Source organism: Eschrichtius robustus, chromosome 3 (assembly GCF_028021215.1).
Source record: "Eschrichtius robustus isolate mEscRob2 chromosome 3, mEscRob2.pri, whole genome shotgun sequence".
Taxonomy (NCBI): Eukaryota; Metazoa; Chordata; class Mammalia; order Artiodactyla; family Eschrichtiidae; genus Eschrichtius; species Eschrichtius robustus.
This window is the reverse complement of record NC_090826.1, coordinates 26,723,267-26,741,588: the sequence shown is the minus strand read 5'-3', so window position 1 is coordinate 26,741,588 and position 18,322 is coordinate 26,723,267. Positions and strand designations below refer to the sequence as shown.

At 40.4% G+C, this 18,322-nt stretch overlaps 2 protein-coding genes and 1 pseudogene across 2 annotated transcripts in view; 2 read left to right on the top strand and 1 right to left on the bottom strand.

Annotated features, from left to right (window-relative positions):
* LOC137760546 (toll-like receptor 12) overlaps positions 1-5,908 on the bottom strand; it is a 50,138-nt pseudogene extending 44,230 nt beyond the window's left edge.
* The window catches only part of PHC2 (polyhomeotic homolog 2), a 100,667-nt gene that overhangs the window by 1,594 nt on the left and 80,751 nt on the right, over positions 1-18,322 (top strand). The window lies entirely within an intron of this gene.
* Positions 11,632-12,094, top strand: LOC137760955 (small ribosomal subunit protein uS8-like). Its single transcript, XM_068537857.1, has one exon. The coding sequence runs from the start codon at positions 11,656-11,658 to the stop codon at positions 12,046-12,048; it is 393 nt and encodes a 130-aa protein (XP_068393958.1). The 5' UTR covers positions 11,632-11,655; the 3' UTR covers positions 12,049-12,094.

Here is an 18,322-nt window from a genome sequence, read left to right as displayed (position 1 = left end):
AAGAACAGGAAGGGCAGCCAAAGCAGAGGACACTGTGAATACAGACACTTAAGGAGCATGGTATCTCTAGGCAATGGCTTTATAGTGCAGCCATGGCCTTTTTCCTTTCTCGATAAAGTAACCTAGACCTTCTAATTCCCACCACATTTTCCAGTGAAAATGCGGCTGTAGCTCCAAGGTAGAGGGGTGGAAAACTGGGCATAGGTGTGGCGCTAGAGGCATCATCCCAGGAGGGCAAGCCTAAACCATACAATAAGGGAGCAATATGGGTCATACCCAGGGAAGCCGTGCTGAATGTCAAATCTGTGAGGTCAAGTTTGTGAGACCTTGGGAAATGAGTAATGAGATCAGAAGCTGGAAGGATCTGGATTGTGGTATGGGTCAGGACAAGCAGTTTGGGACTGAGACCATGAATCATGCAGAGATGATAGAACTTGCTGTTAGTGGTGCCAGCCCTGGAGGACGGGCTTGGATCTGACAGCTTAAAGCAACTGCAGAAAAGGACAGCACCATCTCTTCAATAGAATATTTCCCGTACTTCCTTCTTTCTGTTCTCTTTCCCTCCTTACTATTACCGTCTTTTGATCCAGTTTCCACTCATGATTCACTTTTACTAAGCTTCTTTTACTGAGGTCTTAGCTACCAGAGCAAAGAAAATCCTGTTCTGCTGCCTTAGCCTCCACTTCTAGAACTATAAATAGTCCATTTTACCTCATAAGCCATCAATTTAGCCAGCCTATTTTTACTTCCTGACCATTTGGAAACAGAGCAAGGATGGGCCCAGAGGTGGTAAAGTAGACCTCATCCCCAAAACTCACCTAATGTTTGATTCAGATAACAGCCTTTTAGCTTTGCTTAAACCAAAGTTTATTTTTAGAATGGATCATGGTGAATTTTTGGCAGATACCCCATCTTGAACTCAAGCCTCATAAAGAACGTGACAGTGGGGGGATATGCCTAATGTGCTCTGCTGAGATTGACAATTCCGTAAGTGCTGGAGAATCACGGGTGCTATTTAAGCAGTCTTCTCAACCAGCATGTTTACTGAGCAGCTGCTTGTGTGTAAATACTGTGCTGTATTTGTGCTTTGGAAGAGACAGGAAAATGAGAGAGGTAGTGTAGTCCGGGGATTATTCTTAGCTAAACAAGGATTCAGATCCCAGTTCTATCAGTTACTTGCTGTGTGACTTGGGCATGTTATTTGACTTTGTTTCTTCATCTGTAATAATGCCACCTACTTCATATACTTGTGAGGATTCAACGTAAAGCAGTTCTTCCGTAAATTTTCAAAGTGCTAAACGTATGATATTATAGGAGTTGAAAAAAGAGAAAGATCATTGTGGACTATGAGTATCAAGGAAGCCTTTTTTCAGAGACATGGTGGATTTTGTTACATAGAGAAGGAAAGTGGGAGGGATTTCTAGATGGGAAAAAAAATGTTCATAAAACACAGGACCGGAATATGGAAGAAAGTTTTCAGGGGTCAGTTGATAAAACTGACAAGATCAGAAGGTTTAACTAAAGAAGTTGTAAGATTGGAAGGGTTGGTTGAAGCCAGATTTTAACAGGCATCGAATGCTGAACTAAGGAGTTAGGACTTTATCCCGTATGATGGAAAGTCTGAAGATGTTTGGTTAGGGAAGTGTGAGCTTATAAAAGTAGTATTTTTTTTTTTTAAACTCTTCTCCACTGCCAGTTACTTTTTTTTTTTTTTAATTAATTAATTAATTTATTTACGGCTGTGTTGGGTCTTCGTTTCTGTGCGAGGGCTTTCTCTAGCTGTGGCAAGCGGGAGCCACTCTTCATCGCGGTGCACGGGCCTCTCACTATCGCAGCCTCTCTTGTTGCGGAGCACAGGCTCCAGACGCGCAGGCTCAGTAATTGTGGCTCACGGGCCCAGTTGCTCCGCGGCATGTGGGATCTTCCCAGACCAGGGCTCGAACCCATGTCCCCTGCATTGGCAGGCAGATTCTCAACCACTGCGCCACCAGGGAAGCCCTAAAAGTAGTATTTTATGAAGATTCTCAACAACGATGTGGAGAATAAACTTTAGTAGAGATAGAAAGAGAACTGTACAACCAATTAGCAGGTTATTTGAATAGTTTAGATATGAGGGGATAAGGGGTTGAATTCGGGTGATGGCAGTGAAAATAGAAAGAGATAGGTTCAATGAGTATTATAAAGGAAACATGAACAGGACTCTGGCTGATAGATATGGAGGACAAGAAATAAGGAAGAATCAAATATAGCCTTGAACATACGTGACAAGATCAACAGAAATAGGACAGACAGAAAGAAAAGCCAGTTCGGGAGAGAAGAGGAAAAGCCAAGTGCTAGATCTCTTGACGTGATACTGGAATTTATAAGTGGATGGATCCCCAAAATATTTGGAACTGGTGGGGGGGCCTAGTGTTCAAAAGAGAGAAGTCAGGGAGTCTTATACGTAGGTGATAATTGAAGCCATGAGATTAGCGTAGTTCCCACTTAGTTGTTAGTGGTATAACAGCATAGAAATAGAGATGTAGAGGACCAAGGCTGGAAAGTGGAGATTGCCCATATGCAGGGAGGTAGGAAGAAGAAATGGGGTGAGTATGGTGAAAAATAAGGAATATCAGAGAAGCAGAAGAACCATCTAATTTATTCACCCAACGAATGCATTCTCTTCACGACCATTTATTTATGTACCTGATAGATGCAAGGCCTATTAGACATGCTCTTAGCCATGAGGGTATGGTATCGCAGAAGTGAAGCGAAGAGAGGGTTTCAAGCTAGAGGGATTGGTCAGCAGTATGAAATGTTACAGAAAAAAGTGGGACATGTCCATTATATTTAGTAAACAGGGATCAATGGTGACTTTTTGAAAATAATAGCTTCAATTCCGTAGGGGATGGCCATAGGGATGTTAAATGCCAGATTAAAGAGGATGGGGGCATGAGATGTGGGTAAGAAATGGAGACAGCATGTAGATCACCCTTTGTATGTTTGGCAGTAAAAGGAAAAGAGAGAAATAAGAAAGAGGTTAGAGAAGGTGGAACAGTCAAGCAAAAGATTTGCTGTTCCCTATCTGCTTCATTAATTTAGTTGCCCTAAAATATCATTCTCATTCTTTCATATCCTTGATAGCAGTTCAGCAATCCATTTCTTAAACTTACTGCTTTGAGATGTACCCACACATTTCATTTAACAATAATAAGATAGCTACCATTTATGGAGTGCTAACTGTGTGTTAAGCACTTTGTATACATTCTATTCATTATCCCATTTAATCCTCACAGTACTGGATTACAGCCATACAACCTCTTGGAAGCATGGAGAGGCTAAATAAACTGCCTATGATTGCATAATTTTTTTAATAAATTTATTTTATTTATTTATTTTTGGCTGCATTGGGTCTTCATTGCTGTGCACGGGCTTTCTCTAGTTGCAGCGAGCGAGGACTACTCTTCGTTGTGGTGCGCGGGCTTCCCATTGCGGTGGCTTCTCTTGTTGCGGAGCACAGGCTCTAGGCACGCGGTCTTCAGTAGTTGTGGCTCGCGGGCTCTAGAGCGCAGGCTCAGTAGTTGTGGCACATGGGCTTAGTTGCTCCGCGTCATGTGGGATCTTCCCAGACTAGGGATCAAACCTGTGTCCCCTGCATTGACAGGCAGATTCTTAACCAGTGCACCACCAGGGAAGTCCCTGCTCACATAATTAATGAGGGGCAAAGATGGAATTTGGACCCAGCTCTGACTCTCAAGCTCTACGAAAGGACCATACTATACTGTCCCTGAAGACAGGGCCAACTTCATGGGTATGTGACCTGTGTAGTCTCCCAGGGCCCTGCATTTATAAGGGCTCCACACTCAGTTTAATGCTCTGTTGTTGCTGTCTTGAAATTCTTAATAATTTTTTAACAAGGGGACCTGCTGTTTCATTCTGCACTGGGCCCTACAAATTATGGAACCAGTTCTACCCGAAGGTATCAATATTCCCTCCTAAAGCTGGGAAAACATTTTGTGCTGTATAATTCCTTTTGGTTGCATAGCCTAAAGACCTTGCTGTGTCATAGCACATGATCACATTTTCCTGTCTTCTCATTTTGGACTCCTGGTATAAAGGGCAAAAGGGGGATATTTGGAATTTCAAGTATAGAGCCAGTATGAAAAGAATAGAGAATAAAGAGGCAAGGAATTATTTACCCAGAATGGCTTCTGGAAACTCACCCATCATATGATAGAGTTACTGTCCTGATTGTGTCGTTACTCCCAATTTAAGTAAGAAATGGTTAATTTCTATTTCTTGTGTAGTCAGATGTTCCCAATTGGTAGGAAGCTAGGAAGACCATTTCTCAACCTACTGAAACAGAAATTGGGGTTGAACAGGTATAATACAAATTGCCCTGATCTGATGCCTTTTTAGCCAGACTGGTGCCCATTACCAGGGGCTATCCAGCAGGTGAACCATGTGACCCTGTTCACCACATTTGTCTTGAATGTTCATGTCCCACTTCCCTTTTTTGCCCATTCTATTCCTTCATCTACCTGTATGGATCATGAAAACGAGAAGCACTTAATTCTCGATATTGTCTCTCACTTTTGCTTTATAATCACTACTTGGACCTGACAACAAACTAAGTTTTTCTGGTTTTCATGGTTATTGCTCTCTCAAAAATAGCATTTACTCATCCCCAGGCTCCTCCCACTCCGGGTCTCTCTGAGTAATCATTTGACCAGGTGCTGACCAAGTCCTGACACCACTTGATACTAGCTGACCACATGACCAAGTCCTAACACCAGCCAACCTAGATTCCTTTGCAAAGGTTATCAGGCAAGATTGAGTTTGTGTTGCCATCACCAACGTCATTCCCATCCCAGAATAAGAGTGCTTACTCTCACTTTCTGCCCCCATCATGGATCAGGTGAGCCTAAGAATATGTGAGATTAAAAATATGAAGAGATTTAGAGTATGCCCTATGGTGTACATCATGAAAGCGTCTAAACAGCCAGGTGTTCTCTGTGGTCTCCTATTTGTGCTGCTGGCAGAGCCTCCATAAGGCACTGTAGTAGTTATTGCTATGGAACAAATTATCAAATTTATCAGCTTAAAACAACAAACTTATGTGTCTTTTAAGCGTCAAGTATTACGGGGCTTCCCTGGTGGCACAGTGGTTGAGAGTCTGCCTGTCAATGCAGGGGACACGGGTTTGAGCTCTGGTCTGGGAAGATCCCACATGCTGCGGAGCAACTAAGCCCGTGCGCCACAACTACTGAGCCTGTGCTCTAGAGCCTGTGAGCCACAACTACTGAGCCCAAGTGCCACAACTACTGAAGCCCATGCACCTAGAGCCCATGCTCTGCAACAAGAGAAGCCACTGCGATGAGAAGCCTGTGCACCGCAACAAAGACCCAATGCAGCCAAACATAAAATAAAATAAAATAAAAAGATAAATAGATTAAAAAAGAAAAGATTCAAGTGTTACATCTCAGAAGCATTTCCCAACTCACTTTTAATGAATTAGTATCCTTCCTCTCTGATCTTCCGCTACGCTTTAACATCTCATTATAGCACTTACCACATTGTTGTAATTGCTAAGGACTCTGTCTTTTCCTATCCATAGCTTCAATTCCTAAAACCGTTCCTTGAACATAGCAGATACTCAATAAATGGTTGTTGAATATACTTAAGAATGGCTTGTACCTTTATATACTTTTTACTCTATTCTTTAGAAAATATACGTATACTGTGAAGTAACTGGCTTTGTGCCCTACGATAAATACACCCTTCATCTCCCTATCTAGAAGCTCATGTGTCATGGTTGTTGAAGGTGTAAAGAAAACATTGTAGAAGTCAAAGACTTCTTGACTTGCCAGCTTACCTTCTCCAAGGAGGACTTCTTGAGCTTGTTCCTGTCTGTAAGTCCCTGCTTCATCCATACTCTGAAACCACTTCTGGCCCTTGTAGGAAATTATATAATGAGCCCCTAGCCCAAAGATACTTGATTCAATAACAAAGCCAACATTGGCTAAATATCTTTATGTAAGCAGGATCTGGGTCTGACTTATCCACTGCTATATTCCCAGCACCAAGCACTGTTAGATGCTTAATAAATACTTGGAGAATGAATTAATGATGCTCTATTCTCCATATTCATATCCCATTCCTTTACCCAGGTCCTGCGCTCTGATCACCCAGAATCTTAGGCCTGAGTTCATCATTTCACAGGGCCCAGACTTTCTGTGTTGGTCCTTGACTCGTCTCTTCCTGCACCTTATCACAGCTGATCTCGCTTAACTCAGAACTAAGTAAGGTACCTCTTCCTCTCTTGATCTTCCTAACTAATAATATTGGCCAGATGCCCTTTAGGAGAATCTTCTTTTCCTTACCTATAGCCAGAAATATCCAGCATACATATTCGATGTGTTTTAAAAGTTTTGAACTGAAGAGAATTACATTCTGTTTTGGCCAAAAGCCAAGTTCCAAGATTTTGTAAGTCTGTTCAACTGATTAACTTGTAAGCTTCAGCAATTCAATGCAAATTAGTTTTTATACCAACCGGCGAATCTAGGGAGGGGAGGGAATTAAGTGAGTGTGTAAATATGGTTACCAGGGAAACTTTTCCTGACAGAAGAGGGAACCTCACAGGAATTTGTACAGGCCCAGGAAACCAATGTAACCTGACCTTTCTGTGTTCTCTTTCTGATGGGGGAAGAGAAGGACATAGAAACCACGGGTACAGATAAAGGTGGCTTTAGGCTTTTCTAGAGACTTGAGGAGTTAAGTTCTCCTTCTTAAAGCGGGACTGAATATTTTCTCTAGGGGAAAGATGACTATTATAAGGCACCCGTTCCTTCTGAGGAAACATCTGGAAATGCAGAGCTTCTCTGAAGCTGTCTGTGAAATAGTCTTCATTCATTCAACAAATATTTATCCAGCAGGGAATATGCTTATAAGAGATGGAGAACAATATGAAGATATTGTACTGCACCTAGTGGATGTTCCTTAAATTTTGTCTAAATTAATTTTTTGAGTGGAGGGTGATATGGACTTAAATATTTAATGCTTTTTTAAAGAATAAAATTCTGTAGCAAAAGCATAAACACAGCTGTATCTTCTGCCGCATCTCTATTCCCAGATGATCACTCCTGAGAAAAACCTAACTCGTTGATCCATAAAGCCACACCCCAAGATGGATGTCATCTAGTGACAGTGTCCTCTAAATTGTAGGTGTCGTACAGTGAAGGACAGATCCATCTCCACAAATCCATCTCCTTGATGGCCCAGATCACAAGAGAACCTTCTGATTTTAGCTAAAAATGGTGGGTGGTTTAGGGTCTATTCTTGGCTGTAAAATGCATTTGGATTGAAATGTGCAACACTGTCCCATACCCGAGGCCTACTGTTCAGTGTCTCCTTTTATACTTGAATATACTGGAGTTTTGTACTGTACACGGTGCCTTTCACTGGGCTGCAGAGAAGCAGTAGAGGGTCATGGTTAACAGCACAGACAGGAGAGCCCGCCCTGCCTCTACCCCTCATTAGCTGTGACCTTCACAGCCCTCTTCAAGTCTTCACCCTCTTTGTGCTCCATCTTCTTGTGTGTATGGAGATAATAATAGTACCTGCCTGGAAGGATTGTAGAATTAAACAGGTTAATAGGTGTGAGGTGCACAGTAAGTACCTTTTGCTATTTCCTGTGATCTCCTGGATATAGTTCAAGCAGGAGACTGTTGAGATATAGAGAGGTATGATAACTTCCCTAAAGTTATACACTAAGTTTGGGCTCAGATTATTTTCATCCTTAATTTAGCACTGAAAATTCCCATTCTACTTAGTAAGAGACAGAGAAAATGAGAATTAGAGTATGAGAGAGGAACTTGGCTTTTGGAGCATTTTGAAATAGGGGTTACTTCGCAGAAGATGGTGACACTAAAGTGTATGAAGACGCAATTGCTTTCTCAAAGGCACAATGAGTGTGAGAAATGGTTGGGAATAATATAAGATAGGGAATATCTTACTGGGTCAGGCCTGTAGTATATCCAGCCTCAAAATCTGTCTCTGATCATGGTGACAAGGGACAATTAGAAAGTATTGTAGCTGCCATCAAGACAAAAGCTTCTAATTATAGGGATGGACCTGCCCATCCCTAAGTGTCTTTTAGTATCCTGCCATGCCTTGTTCACCCAAGTATTTAAGCTTTATTTCTACTTTTGGTCTTTAAAATCTGTTCATTTTTTCCACACACACTTTTAAAGCTTCTGTACCCACATACTAATAGCTAGGGATGTGAAGAAGACTCGATCCCAATCCTGGCAGCCCAGAAGTTTATGAAGGAAGACAGACATGGAAATATCGGTTATGGTATTGTACTTAGTGCCATAATAGAAGGATAGACAAGGTGTTTTGAAAGCTTAGGGGGGGATCACTTAGCTCTGCTTAGAAGTGTCACCTTCGGGAGAAAGATACATTTGAGATGAGGAGTCCCTCAGGCAGACAGAGCACCTCAGAGAAGAGGGGCAGCATGTGCAAAGGTGGGGCGTGTGTGTGAGAGCATAGTACACATGGGAGATTCCAGTAACCCCACATGATGGGAGCATGACGTATGACTCGGGCAGGGGCAGAAACAGGCTGAAAAGTAGGTCAGCGTCAAACACAGAAGGCTGGTTTCCAGGCTAAGGAATTTGGAATTCGTGTCAGGGGCCATGGGGAGCTGTTGAAGCATTTCAGGAGAAACGTGATCAGATTCTTTTCAGAGGCTCACATCCCCAGTGTGGAGGCTGGTTTGGACAGGAGTGAGACAGGAGACAGAACCCTGGGATGAGAAGGGAACCTCTAGCTCAGCTTCTCCTCTACTGCCAGTACTTTTACTATTGCATATGTACATTTACATTTGTTCCTTCAACCCAGATTTATTGATGACATGCAGGGTACTGGGCTAACTGCTAGGGGTGTAAGATCAACAACCATCCGTATCTTGGAATTGCTTGCAGTGTTTTCTTTGTCCTGAACCAAAGCTTTCTTGAGTTTTGAGCTTTCCTGGTCTATCTTCTACTTCATCTCAGTCCCAGTGCTGGTGTCTGGGGTGTAAAAAGGAGTTGGTGTGTGTTCATCTTGTCTGTACTCTTCATCATTTACTGTCCCCATCATACCTCCTTCCTCTCAATCCTCTCATCTCTCCAGAGCGCAAAATTCCAATCATTTAATGAATTCCTGTAGAAAATGAATCTATTACATCCCTTTTTTAGACTTCACTATTTAAATTCTTAACTTTCTCTTGTTTCCCCCAAACCTCAAGTGCTGTATGTTAGCACTCTTGGTCACACATTAAACTCTTTGGGCCCTACTTCCTGTCCTTTACTGGCTTATAAAATCCTTACTTTCTTCATTCTTCTTTTCTTGTTTCCTCAAAGATGTACATACCAGAATTGCAGATTGCATTATTGACTTTGCTTTTTCTTTGTGGTGTTAGTGCCTTTCACCCATGAGATCACCGTCCCTAAAGGGAAAACTCCTCTACCCCTGAAAATTAATAAATTGAAGATGAGACGATATTTCTATTTGTAATAGAATAGAAGATAGAGTTTTATGAGAAATAGTAGTATTTATTACATAATAATAAATTACGATTATAATTTACTCAGTACTTATTACATATGCTAATTTCCATGCTAGGACATTATGTGAGTTCTTATTTAATCCTCACAGCAACTGTAGGCGGCAGGTACTCTTATTACTCCCACTTTACAGGTGAAGAAACTGGCTCCAAGGGGTGAAATGATTCGTCCACCGTCATATCACTAATACAGAACAGAGGCAGGTCTCGAACTCAGGCCTGTCTGATTCCAGAAGCGAAGTTCTTCACTACTGTGTAGTGCAGGGTAAACGTGCAGGGTCTGAGAAGGGGGTACCCACGGTCATTAAGAGTGAGCCAATTATTTTCAACCTTCCTTTAGTCATAACTATCATCATCAAATCTACTTTCTCCCAATTTTCTTGATTTTTAATAGTCATTTTAATAAGCTATTTTATTTGGATCACAAAATGGCACAATAAGTTTCTAGTAACATCCCCCCCCCCGCAAAAAGTCTGTAATGTTTATCATAATTTTAAAGGTTTGAGTTTGCATGTTATGTTATAGAGGTGTTATAGTTCACTGTGGATGCTATGCTGACAGTTTTGGGACCTACCTCCAGTTGGATAGATTGTGCCTTGGAATATAGTTGCATATCCTAACAGGTTTGTTGTAGAAGGAACTAAATGTCCTTTCTAAAAAATTTTTTTTTAATTTTTATTGTAGTATAGTTGATTAACAATGTTGTTAAAAACGTTGTTTATGTTGTATTTCCACACAAGATCAATATACCCCTGGTGATGAGTGTAGCAGGCTGAATGATGGCTACCCAAAGATAATTAGGTCCTAATCCCTGGAACCTATAAACAATACTTGTAAGGAAAAAGGGTCTTTGCAAGTGTGATTAAGTTAATGATCTTGACATGGACGGATTAGTCTGTATATCTGAATGGTCCCTAAATGCAATCACACATGTCCTTATAAGAGAGAAGCAGAGGGAGAGTTGACACACACAGGAGATAACAACCACAGAAGCAGAGATTAGAGTGATGCGACCACAAGCAAAGGAAAGCTGGCAGCCACTAGAAAGTGGAAGTGTCCAGGAATGGATTCTCCCTGAGAATTTCCAGTGGTGTGGCCTTGCCAACCCCTTGATTTTATCCCGGTAAAACTGATATTGAACTTATGGCTTCCAGGACTATGAGACAATAAATTTCTGTTGTCTTAAGCTACAGAGTGGTAATTTGTTATGCCAGCCACAGGGAATTAATATAAGGGGAATAGTTACCTCTTGTACTGCTTAGTTCATTTTGAGGGCAAATATCATGACTTAATAAAGGTGACAACCAACTAATATAACGTGTATGAAATAATTTCAGCAAACACTTGTGTAGTGCTTACTATGTGTGAGGCACTATTATAAGCATTTGAAATGTATTTACTCATTCAGTCTTCATAACAACCACATGAGGGGGTTTCTATCATTATCTCCATTTATAAATGGGAGTTTGAAGCACAGAAAAGTTAGGTAACTTGACCAAAGTTATATAACTAGTAAGCAGTGGGTCTAGGACCTGAACCGAGGCAGTCTAGCTCCAAAAGTCCACTTTGCACTTGGGAGGCATTCAACAAAGGACACTGGGACAATGTCTAAAGCCTTTTCAAGCCCCTGGCCACTTCCTCTCCATGTTTTCTGCTGTGTTCACTGCATTTGTCTTCCTCCATGTGTTGTCCTTTATCTTCAATATATTTTCTTTTTTTTTTAAATTAATTAATTAATTTTATTTTTTTTGGCTGTGTTGGGTCTTCGTTTCTGTGCGAGGGCTTTCTCCAGTTGCGGCAAGCGGGGGCCACTCTTCATCGCGGTGCGCAGGCCTCTCACTATCGCGGCCTCTCCTGTTGCGGAGCACAGGCTCCAGACGCACAGGCTCAGTAGTTGTGGCTCACGGGCCTAGTTGCTCCGCGGCATGTGGGATCTTCCCAGACCAGGGCTCGAACCCGTGTGCCCTGCATTGGCAGGCAGTTTCTCAACCACTGCACCACCAGGGAAGCCCTATATTTTCTTTTTTAAAAAAGAGTTCTTTCCGCCATCTTTCCGTGCCGCCATAATGGTGCGCATGAATGTCCTGGCTGATGCTCTCAAGAGTATCAACAATGCCGAAAAGAGAGGCAAACGCCAGGTTCTTATTAGGCCGTGCTCCAAAGTCATCGTCAGGTTTCTCACTGTGATGATGAAGCATGGTTACATTGGCGAATTTGAAATCATCGATGATCACAGGGCTGGGAAAATTGTTGTGAACCTCACAGGCAGGCTAAATAAGTGTGGAGTGATCAGCCCCAGGTTTGATGTGCAACTCAAAGATCTAGAAAAATGGCAGAATAACCTGCTCCCGTCCCGTCAGGTTGGTTTCATTGTACTGACAACCTCAGCTGGCATCATGGACCATGAAGAAGCAAGACGAAAACACACAGGAGGGAAAATCCTTGGATTCTTTTTCTAGGGATGTAATACATAACGTGCAAATAAAATGCCTCAGAGGAAAATAATTATAAAAAAAAAAAAGAAAAGAAAAGATATTAAAGATATCTTTATATCTGTGTGGTTTTGGTATTAGAGTACTTCTGGTCTCATAAAAGAGTAGGTAAGAGTTTCCTTTTTCTATTTTCTGGAAGAGTTTATATAGAATTATTATTTCTTTCTTGAATCTTTAGTAGAATTCACCAGTAAAACCATCTGGGCCTGGAGTTTGCTTTGTGGAAAGGTTTTAAACCAAGGATTCAGGCTCTTTGCTAAATAAAGGGCTGTTTAGGTTATCTTTTATCAATTTCCTTTAGCCCAAAGAACTTCTTTTAATATATTTGGTAGTGCAGGTATGCCAGAATTAATTCTTTCAGTGTTTTTCTGTTTTAAAAGTTCTATTTTACCTTCATTTTGAGAGAGATTTTTGCTGAGTAAAGAATTCTCAGTTGACGGGTTTTTTTCCTCTAGGGCTTTAAAGATGTCTATTCATTGCCCACTGGCTTGAATACTTTATGATAAGAAATATGCTGTAATTCTTATCTTTGGTCCTCTGTAATGTGTCTTTTTTCTCTGGCTGCTTTTAAGATTTTCTTTTTATCATTTCGGCAATTTGATTATGATGTTCCTTGGAATTGTTTTCTTCATATTTATTCTGCTTGGATTTGAGCTCCTTGGATCTGTGGGTTTATAATTTTCATCAAATTTGGAAAAATTGTAGCCATTATTTCTTCAAAATTTTTTTCTGTGCCCTTCCTCCCCAGATTTTTTTCTGTCCCCTTCCTCCCCTTCCTTACTCTTTTCCTTCAAAAACTCCAAATTCATGAATGTTATATTGCTTGATATTGTCCCACAGACCACTGATGCCTTGTTCATTTTTATTCTGTCTAATGTCTGTCTGTGCTTCATTTTGGATAGTTTCTAATATGGTGTCTTTAAGTTTACTGATCTTTTCTTCTGAAGTTCCTATTCTATTGTTAATCTAATTCAGTGTATTTGTAATTTCAGATGTTATAGTTTAGCCTCCAGATGTTTAAGTTTTTTTACATTTCCTTTCTCTTGTCCTCATGTTTGTTTTCCTCTACTTTGTGTGGAACATATTTATTAAAGGTGTTTTAATATCCCTGTCTGCTAGTTCTTCCGTCCTTGTCATTTCTGGGTATGTTTTTATTTATATTGTTTTCTCCTGGTTAATGAGTTTCTTTTCCTGCCTGGTAATTTTTTATTGGATACTGAACATTGTTAATTTTATATTCTTGGTTGCTATATTTTGCTTTGGAACATAGTTAAGTTACCTGGAATCAGCTGGATCCTTTCAGGGATTGCTTTTAAGCTTTGTCATGATGGGTCCAAAGCAGTCTTTATTCTAGGACTAATATAGCTCCCACTGCTATGACAATACCCTTCTGAAGAGTCTATCTAATTCCTTAAATATTACAAGGTCTTTCTACTCTGACTGATGTGAACACAAACTATTTCTAGCCCTGTGTGAACTCTGGGAATTGTTCTCCTAACTCCTTTATAGTAGTGTTGAGTAGTTTCCTCTCATGTGTGTGCGAATCTGTACTTGGCCAAAGACTCCAAGGAGGCCTGTCTATAAATAGAACTGCGGAGTGTGTGCCTCTGTCTCTCTTTCTCCTTCTCTCTGTTCAGCACCCTTCTCTGTGGTTCTCTGTTTCACAAATTCTAGCCATTTTGACCTCCTGGATCTCTCATCTCAGTCTCTTCAGCCCAGTGAGACCACTGAGCTCTGTTTGGGTTCCCTGTCCCTGCGATGCATCCTGGAAACTCCTCCAGGCAATAAGCTGACACAATCTCAGGGCTCACTTTGTTTCTTTTTTCTTAGATCACAGGCCTGTATCGTCTGTCAACCAGTGTCCGAAAGATATTGCTTTATGTATTTTGTCCAGTTTTTTAGTTTTTTGAGGCAGGAGGGTCCCTGTTTCTCCAGTTTTTAAGTGAAAGTCTCTAACATCTTTTCTAGGGACTTTACATATTGATTGTAGGTTCCTTTCTTTAAAGAAACTCTGTCACTTCAGACATGGTTTCTGGATAGTTAAAAAGCAGATCTGTATTTAAAGTAACAAAGTCATACATCTAGATAAATCAAATAGTGTTTAGGGGATTTAGAGACTAATTCATTGTTATTAGTATGGCAGGGAGTCAAAAAGGAATTTCAAAATAGGGCTGAGGCTGCCCAGATGGTGATTTACTGAGGTTCCATGGTTGTACAGAGCTGTAACCAGCTCAGTCTTGGCTTTAATAAGCCCTTTAACTGCCCTACTATCTGTTTAAATTCCTTCTTTATCGATGGTCTTCAGTGTTTAAATGTTCAGTTTCATGCCTCATCCCAATATTCAAACAAGGAGTGAAACAGTCGGAACCATTGAGGTAAAGATCAAAACTACAGTGAGAAGGTCAGACAAAGAAAACGCTAATAGTGTTTAAACTGTGGAACCCTCCACCAACTACTGACCCAGAATTAATATTTTTCTTGAAGTCCTTGCTGGCCACACTGAAAATAAGTGAAGCCAATTACAACAGTCTATCCTTGAGCCAAGTTATGGGCAATAAATCAAGCTCAACTATTAACCTTTCGTGTGTGTGTGTGTGTGTGTGTGAGAGAGAGAGAGAGAGAGAAAGAGAGCACGCTAGCGAGCATGGCGGCAGGGGCGGGGGTAATACATGTGCAAGTATACATGCTCACATATTTATTTAGCATCTTACATGTGCCAGGCATCTCATTTAATCTTCATAATAACCCTATAAATTTGGGTTTTAGGTATTACATATTAGGTATTCAGTGAAAAAGCTGAGATCCAGAGATACCAAATGACTTGTTCAAGTTTTTCCACCACACCATGCTACCTCTCACAATGCCATACTGTATTCCCCTCAGTAGCACCATAATTCTGTTGTCAGTAGGCTATAAACAGCCTTGGGCCATTCATGTTGCAATCATGTACTCTGGGCCACAAGAGGCATTGTAAGACAGAGTTGGATAGATAATCAGTATCTTTCATTAGAAAAAGAATTTAAAGTTCATAATTTACATAGAGTAGAACAAAACAACAATAAGGCGATAAGGACAGTATATTATTTTCCATATAGGCCAATTTAACCGAAAAAGCGTGATACATTCGTAATACCATACCACCTGTCACTCAAAGGCAAACCTTTCAGTTTGAGGTTGTAGTCACTATTAGCAAAGCCTAACAGTGTTTGCAGCTCTGTCTTTTAAACTTACGATCTTCATAAAGAGCCTTCATATTTGAGATTGCTATCATGGAGTGGTTTTTCTGTGGTTGTTTTCCAGCTACACCAAGTTCATGTAATTTTATCTGCTTTGCTGGCAGTTTCCTTGATTTAGCTCATGACGAAGCTACCTCAGTCTCCTGCTGTAGTTTTCTCTGCCTATGCCCTCTCCAGTGTTGGTAGACTGGCTGTATTTCAAGACTTCAGTATTTGATAGTAGGTTCAATAAATACTTGTAATTTAGCAATGCTAGTTATCCTATTATTCATGCTATTTCTGGTACAACTTTGATTATAACTACTTAAAAATCCATATGTAAAGTCCCTGATGATAACCCAAGCTGCTTCTTTAAAGACATAAATGCTACCAGTCTTTACTTTGTCTTATGGATATCGGTGCCTTACTTTTGAAGTCTACACCAGTTTTTAAAATTCTGTTTTTGAATTTGTCAGTGAACATGCTGTCCTTCACATACAAGAATGATGGTCCTGATGCATCATAGTACTCTTTCAAGTTTTGTTTTCTACTATTAGAGATAAGCTGCACTGAACTTGAGCATGTGCAACTTATCTGGGTAGGGGCTGGGTAGGGTACATATATCTGGGCTGTATTAGTGAGGTTCTTTCCAGTGTGAAATGCACTAGCCCGTATAAGGATTAGATCTACAGCTTTGATTTTATTAGACAATCAACATTCATGCTTTTTATATAGAGAGTGAGGACTCAGGATTCACATCTTATTTTTTTCTACCCCTTCACGGAAATTTAGGGTGAAGCTACTGGTAATCGAATAGAAGAAGAGAAATGACGTTAGTGTTTGGGTATCTGTGTATAGTAACACCTTGATTATTAAGTGACCACATAAGTAATAGTTTAGAGGAACGCTCCAGGGCCAGACTACCTGGGTTTGAATTCTGGCTTCTCTATTACTATTTGAGTCGCTTTGGTCAAGTTACTTTACCTCGTTCTGTCGTTGTATCCTGTGACTTTGATAAATTCACTTTAGTTCTAATAGGGTTTTTTTTGGTAGATTCCTTAGGACTTTCTACAAATACAATCATGTTGTCTTCAAATAAATACAATATTACTTCTTCCTTTCCAATCTCTATGCCTTTTTTCCTGATTTATCTAGAACCTCCAGTATAATATTGAATAGACAATTGAATTGTCGTTCCCAGTCTTAGGGAGAACACATTTGGTCTTTCACTAAATAAATATGATGTTAGCTGTAGGTTTTTGTTACGTGTCCTTTATCAAATTGAGGAAGTTTTCTTCTATTCCTAGTTTGCTTAGAGTTGTCGCGATTGGGTATTGAATTTTGTCAAATGCTTTATCTTCATCTATAGGGATCATCATATGATCATCTTTATTGTATTAATCTGGTGATTTCCACTGATTTTTGAATGTTAAATTTTTTCTTAATTTAAAAACAAGGAAATAGAGATATGCCATACATATTTCTGTGAATTTTTTTGGAAACTGGCAATATCTTAATGTAATTTAAAATCTCTAGGCTTATTCCCTAGTTGTCTCTCAATTATAAAGCTATATGTTAAAGACATAATAATCAACAGTAATACACCTTTCGAGGGGTAAACAAATGATTATATTGAGTCTTCCTGATTGATGATTTAAATATATTTTAGTGAAATCTGAATCAGTGTAAGGATAATATAGTATTTACGCTGACTTCCTGATCATTAACTTCTCCTGTAATCCACAGAAAAATAATCTTAACTCTTTTGAGGTCTTATTTTTTAAGGAAATCAATATACTAGATAATGAAGCTGGCTGGGTAATACATAATTGTTGAGAAGTAGTTCACTGCATATTTAGAAATTATTTTGGAGTAGTAATCATAATAAACAGAAGTTTCCAAGTGAAGAAAGTCTTGGTTCTTCATCAGGTGATAAAGAAAAAGAGGACCCCCATAGTTGGTGCCTTATCATGCTTGCTTTTTAACCATGACCATAATATCATGTTCATTCTCTTTATAGGAAGGTATTTTTATTGTTTGTTACTAGGTATTTCTGGGGCTGCTTTATTATAGTGCCTGCTATTTTTATAAAGAAGCCATTCAAATATAGTAAGAGTGATTCATCCCCTCCTACTGCCAGCTCCAGTCCCACAAATGGAAAAGCACTGAGGGGGACCTCGGCTGATTTAATCTTCCATTAAGGTTCTATTTGCATAGCCCATGGTCTCTAAAGGCTTAGTCTGCCGTTGCCTCAACCGACCTTTTGTACAAATAAAATTGAATGAAACAGATGAGTGGATAAGTGTGTCTGGAGAGCAGCCCCGGAGTCTCACTGCCCCCGCTCACGTGCAGAGCAGTGTTTCCCAGCCCTCTCTGCACACACAGGGCCCGTGGGGTGAAACCCAATGAGGTGCTCTCATCGACTCCTTTACAGGATTGGCCTTTTCAGCCTCAAGAAGCAGCATGACCCGTTCCATTCAGCTGCTGCTCTCAGCCCATTCTTCAGCTTCTCCTCTCACGTTCCCATGGAGGGAGGCTCTGGGCTCATCCTGCACATGCTCCCTGAGCGAGTCATTCACAAAGGCAGTCTGCTCTCCAAGGCAAAGCTGCAGAGTCAGTGAGGCAGCAGACAAGGAGCCATGCCAGCCAGAGGGGGAAAGGAAGACACATTGAAGATGGCATCAGTGCAGTCATCCCACAGGGGATTGAACTGAGCTTGGATGTTTTTCCTGGAAATTCCAGCTTGTTCCAGGCATTTGTTTTCTCTGTAAAGGAACGGGGGCAGGTATGATTCCCTCCAGGCAGGAGAGGCAAATAAGCCTTATTGAGCAGCACTGCACAGAGTTACTAAGTATAGAACAGACCAGCCTTCCAGGAACAATACATGAAGTCATCATAACAGTAACTTTCCCCTTGGGTATTCTCACAAAATATTTTTATTTAGTTTGGGTATAAGAGATAATATAATGCCATAAGGATAGTTTAAAATGCAGATTATTTGGTAGAAAATAATCACATTTGAAATA

What these genes read in the sequence shown, in the direction of transcription:
- LOC137760955 (XM_068537857.1), top strand. Translation starts at nt 11,656, where the DNA reads ATGGTGCGCATGAATGTCCTGGCTGATGCTCTCAAGAGTATCAACAAT.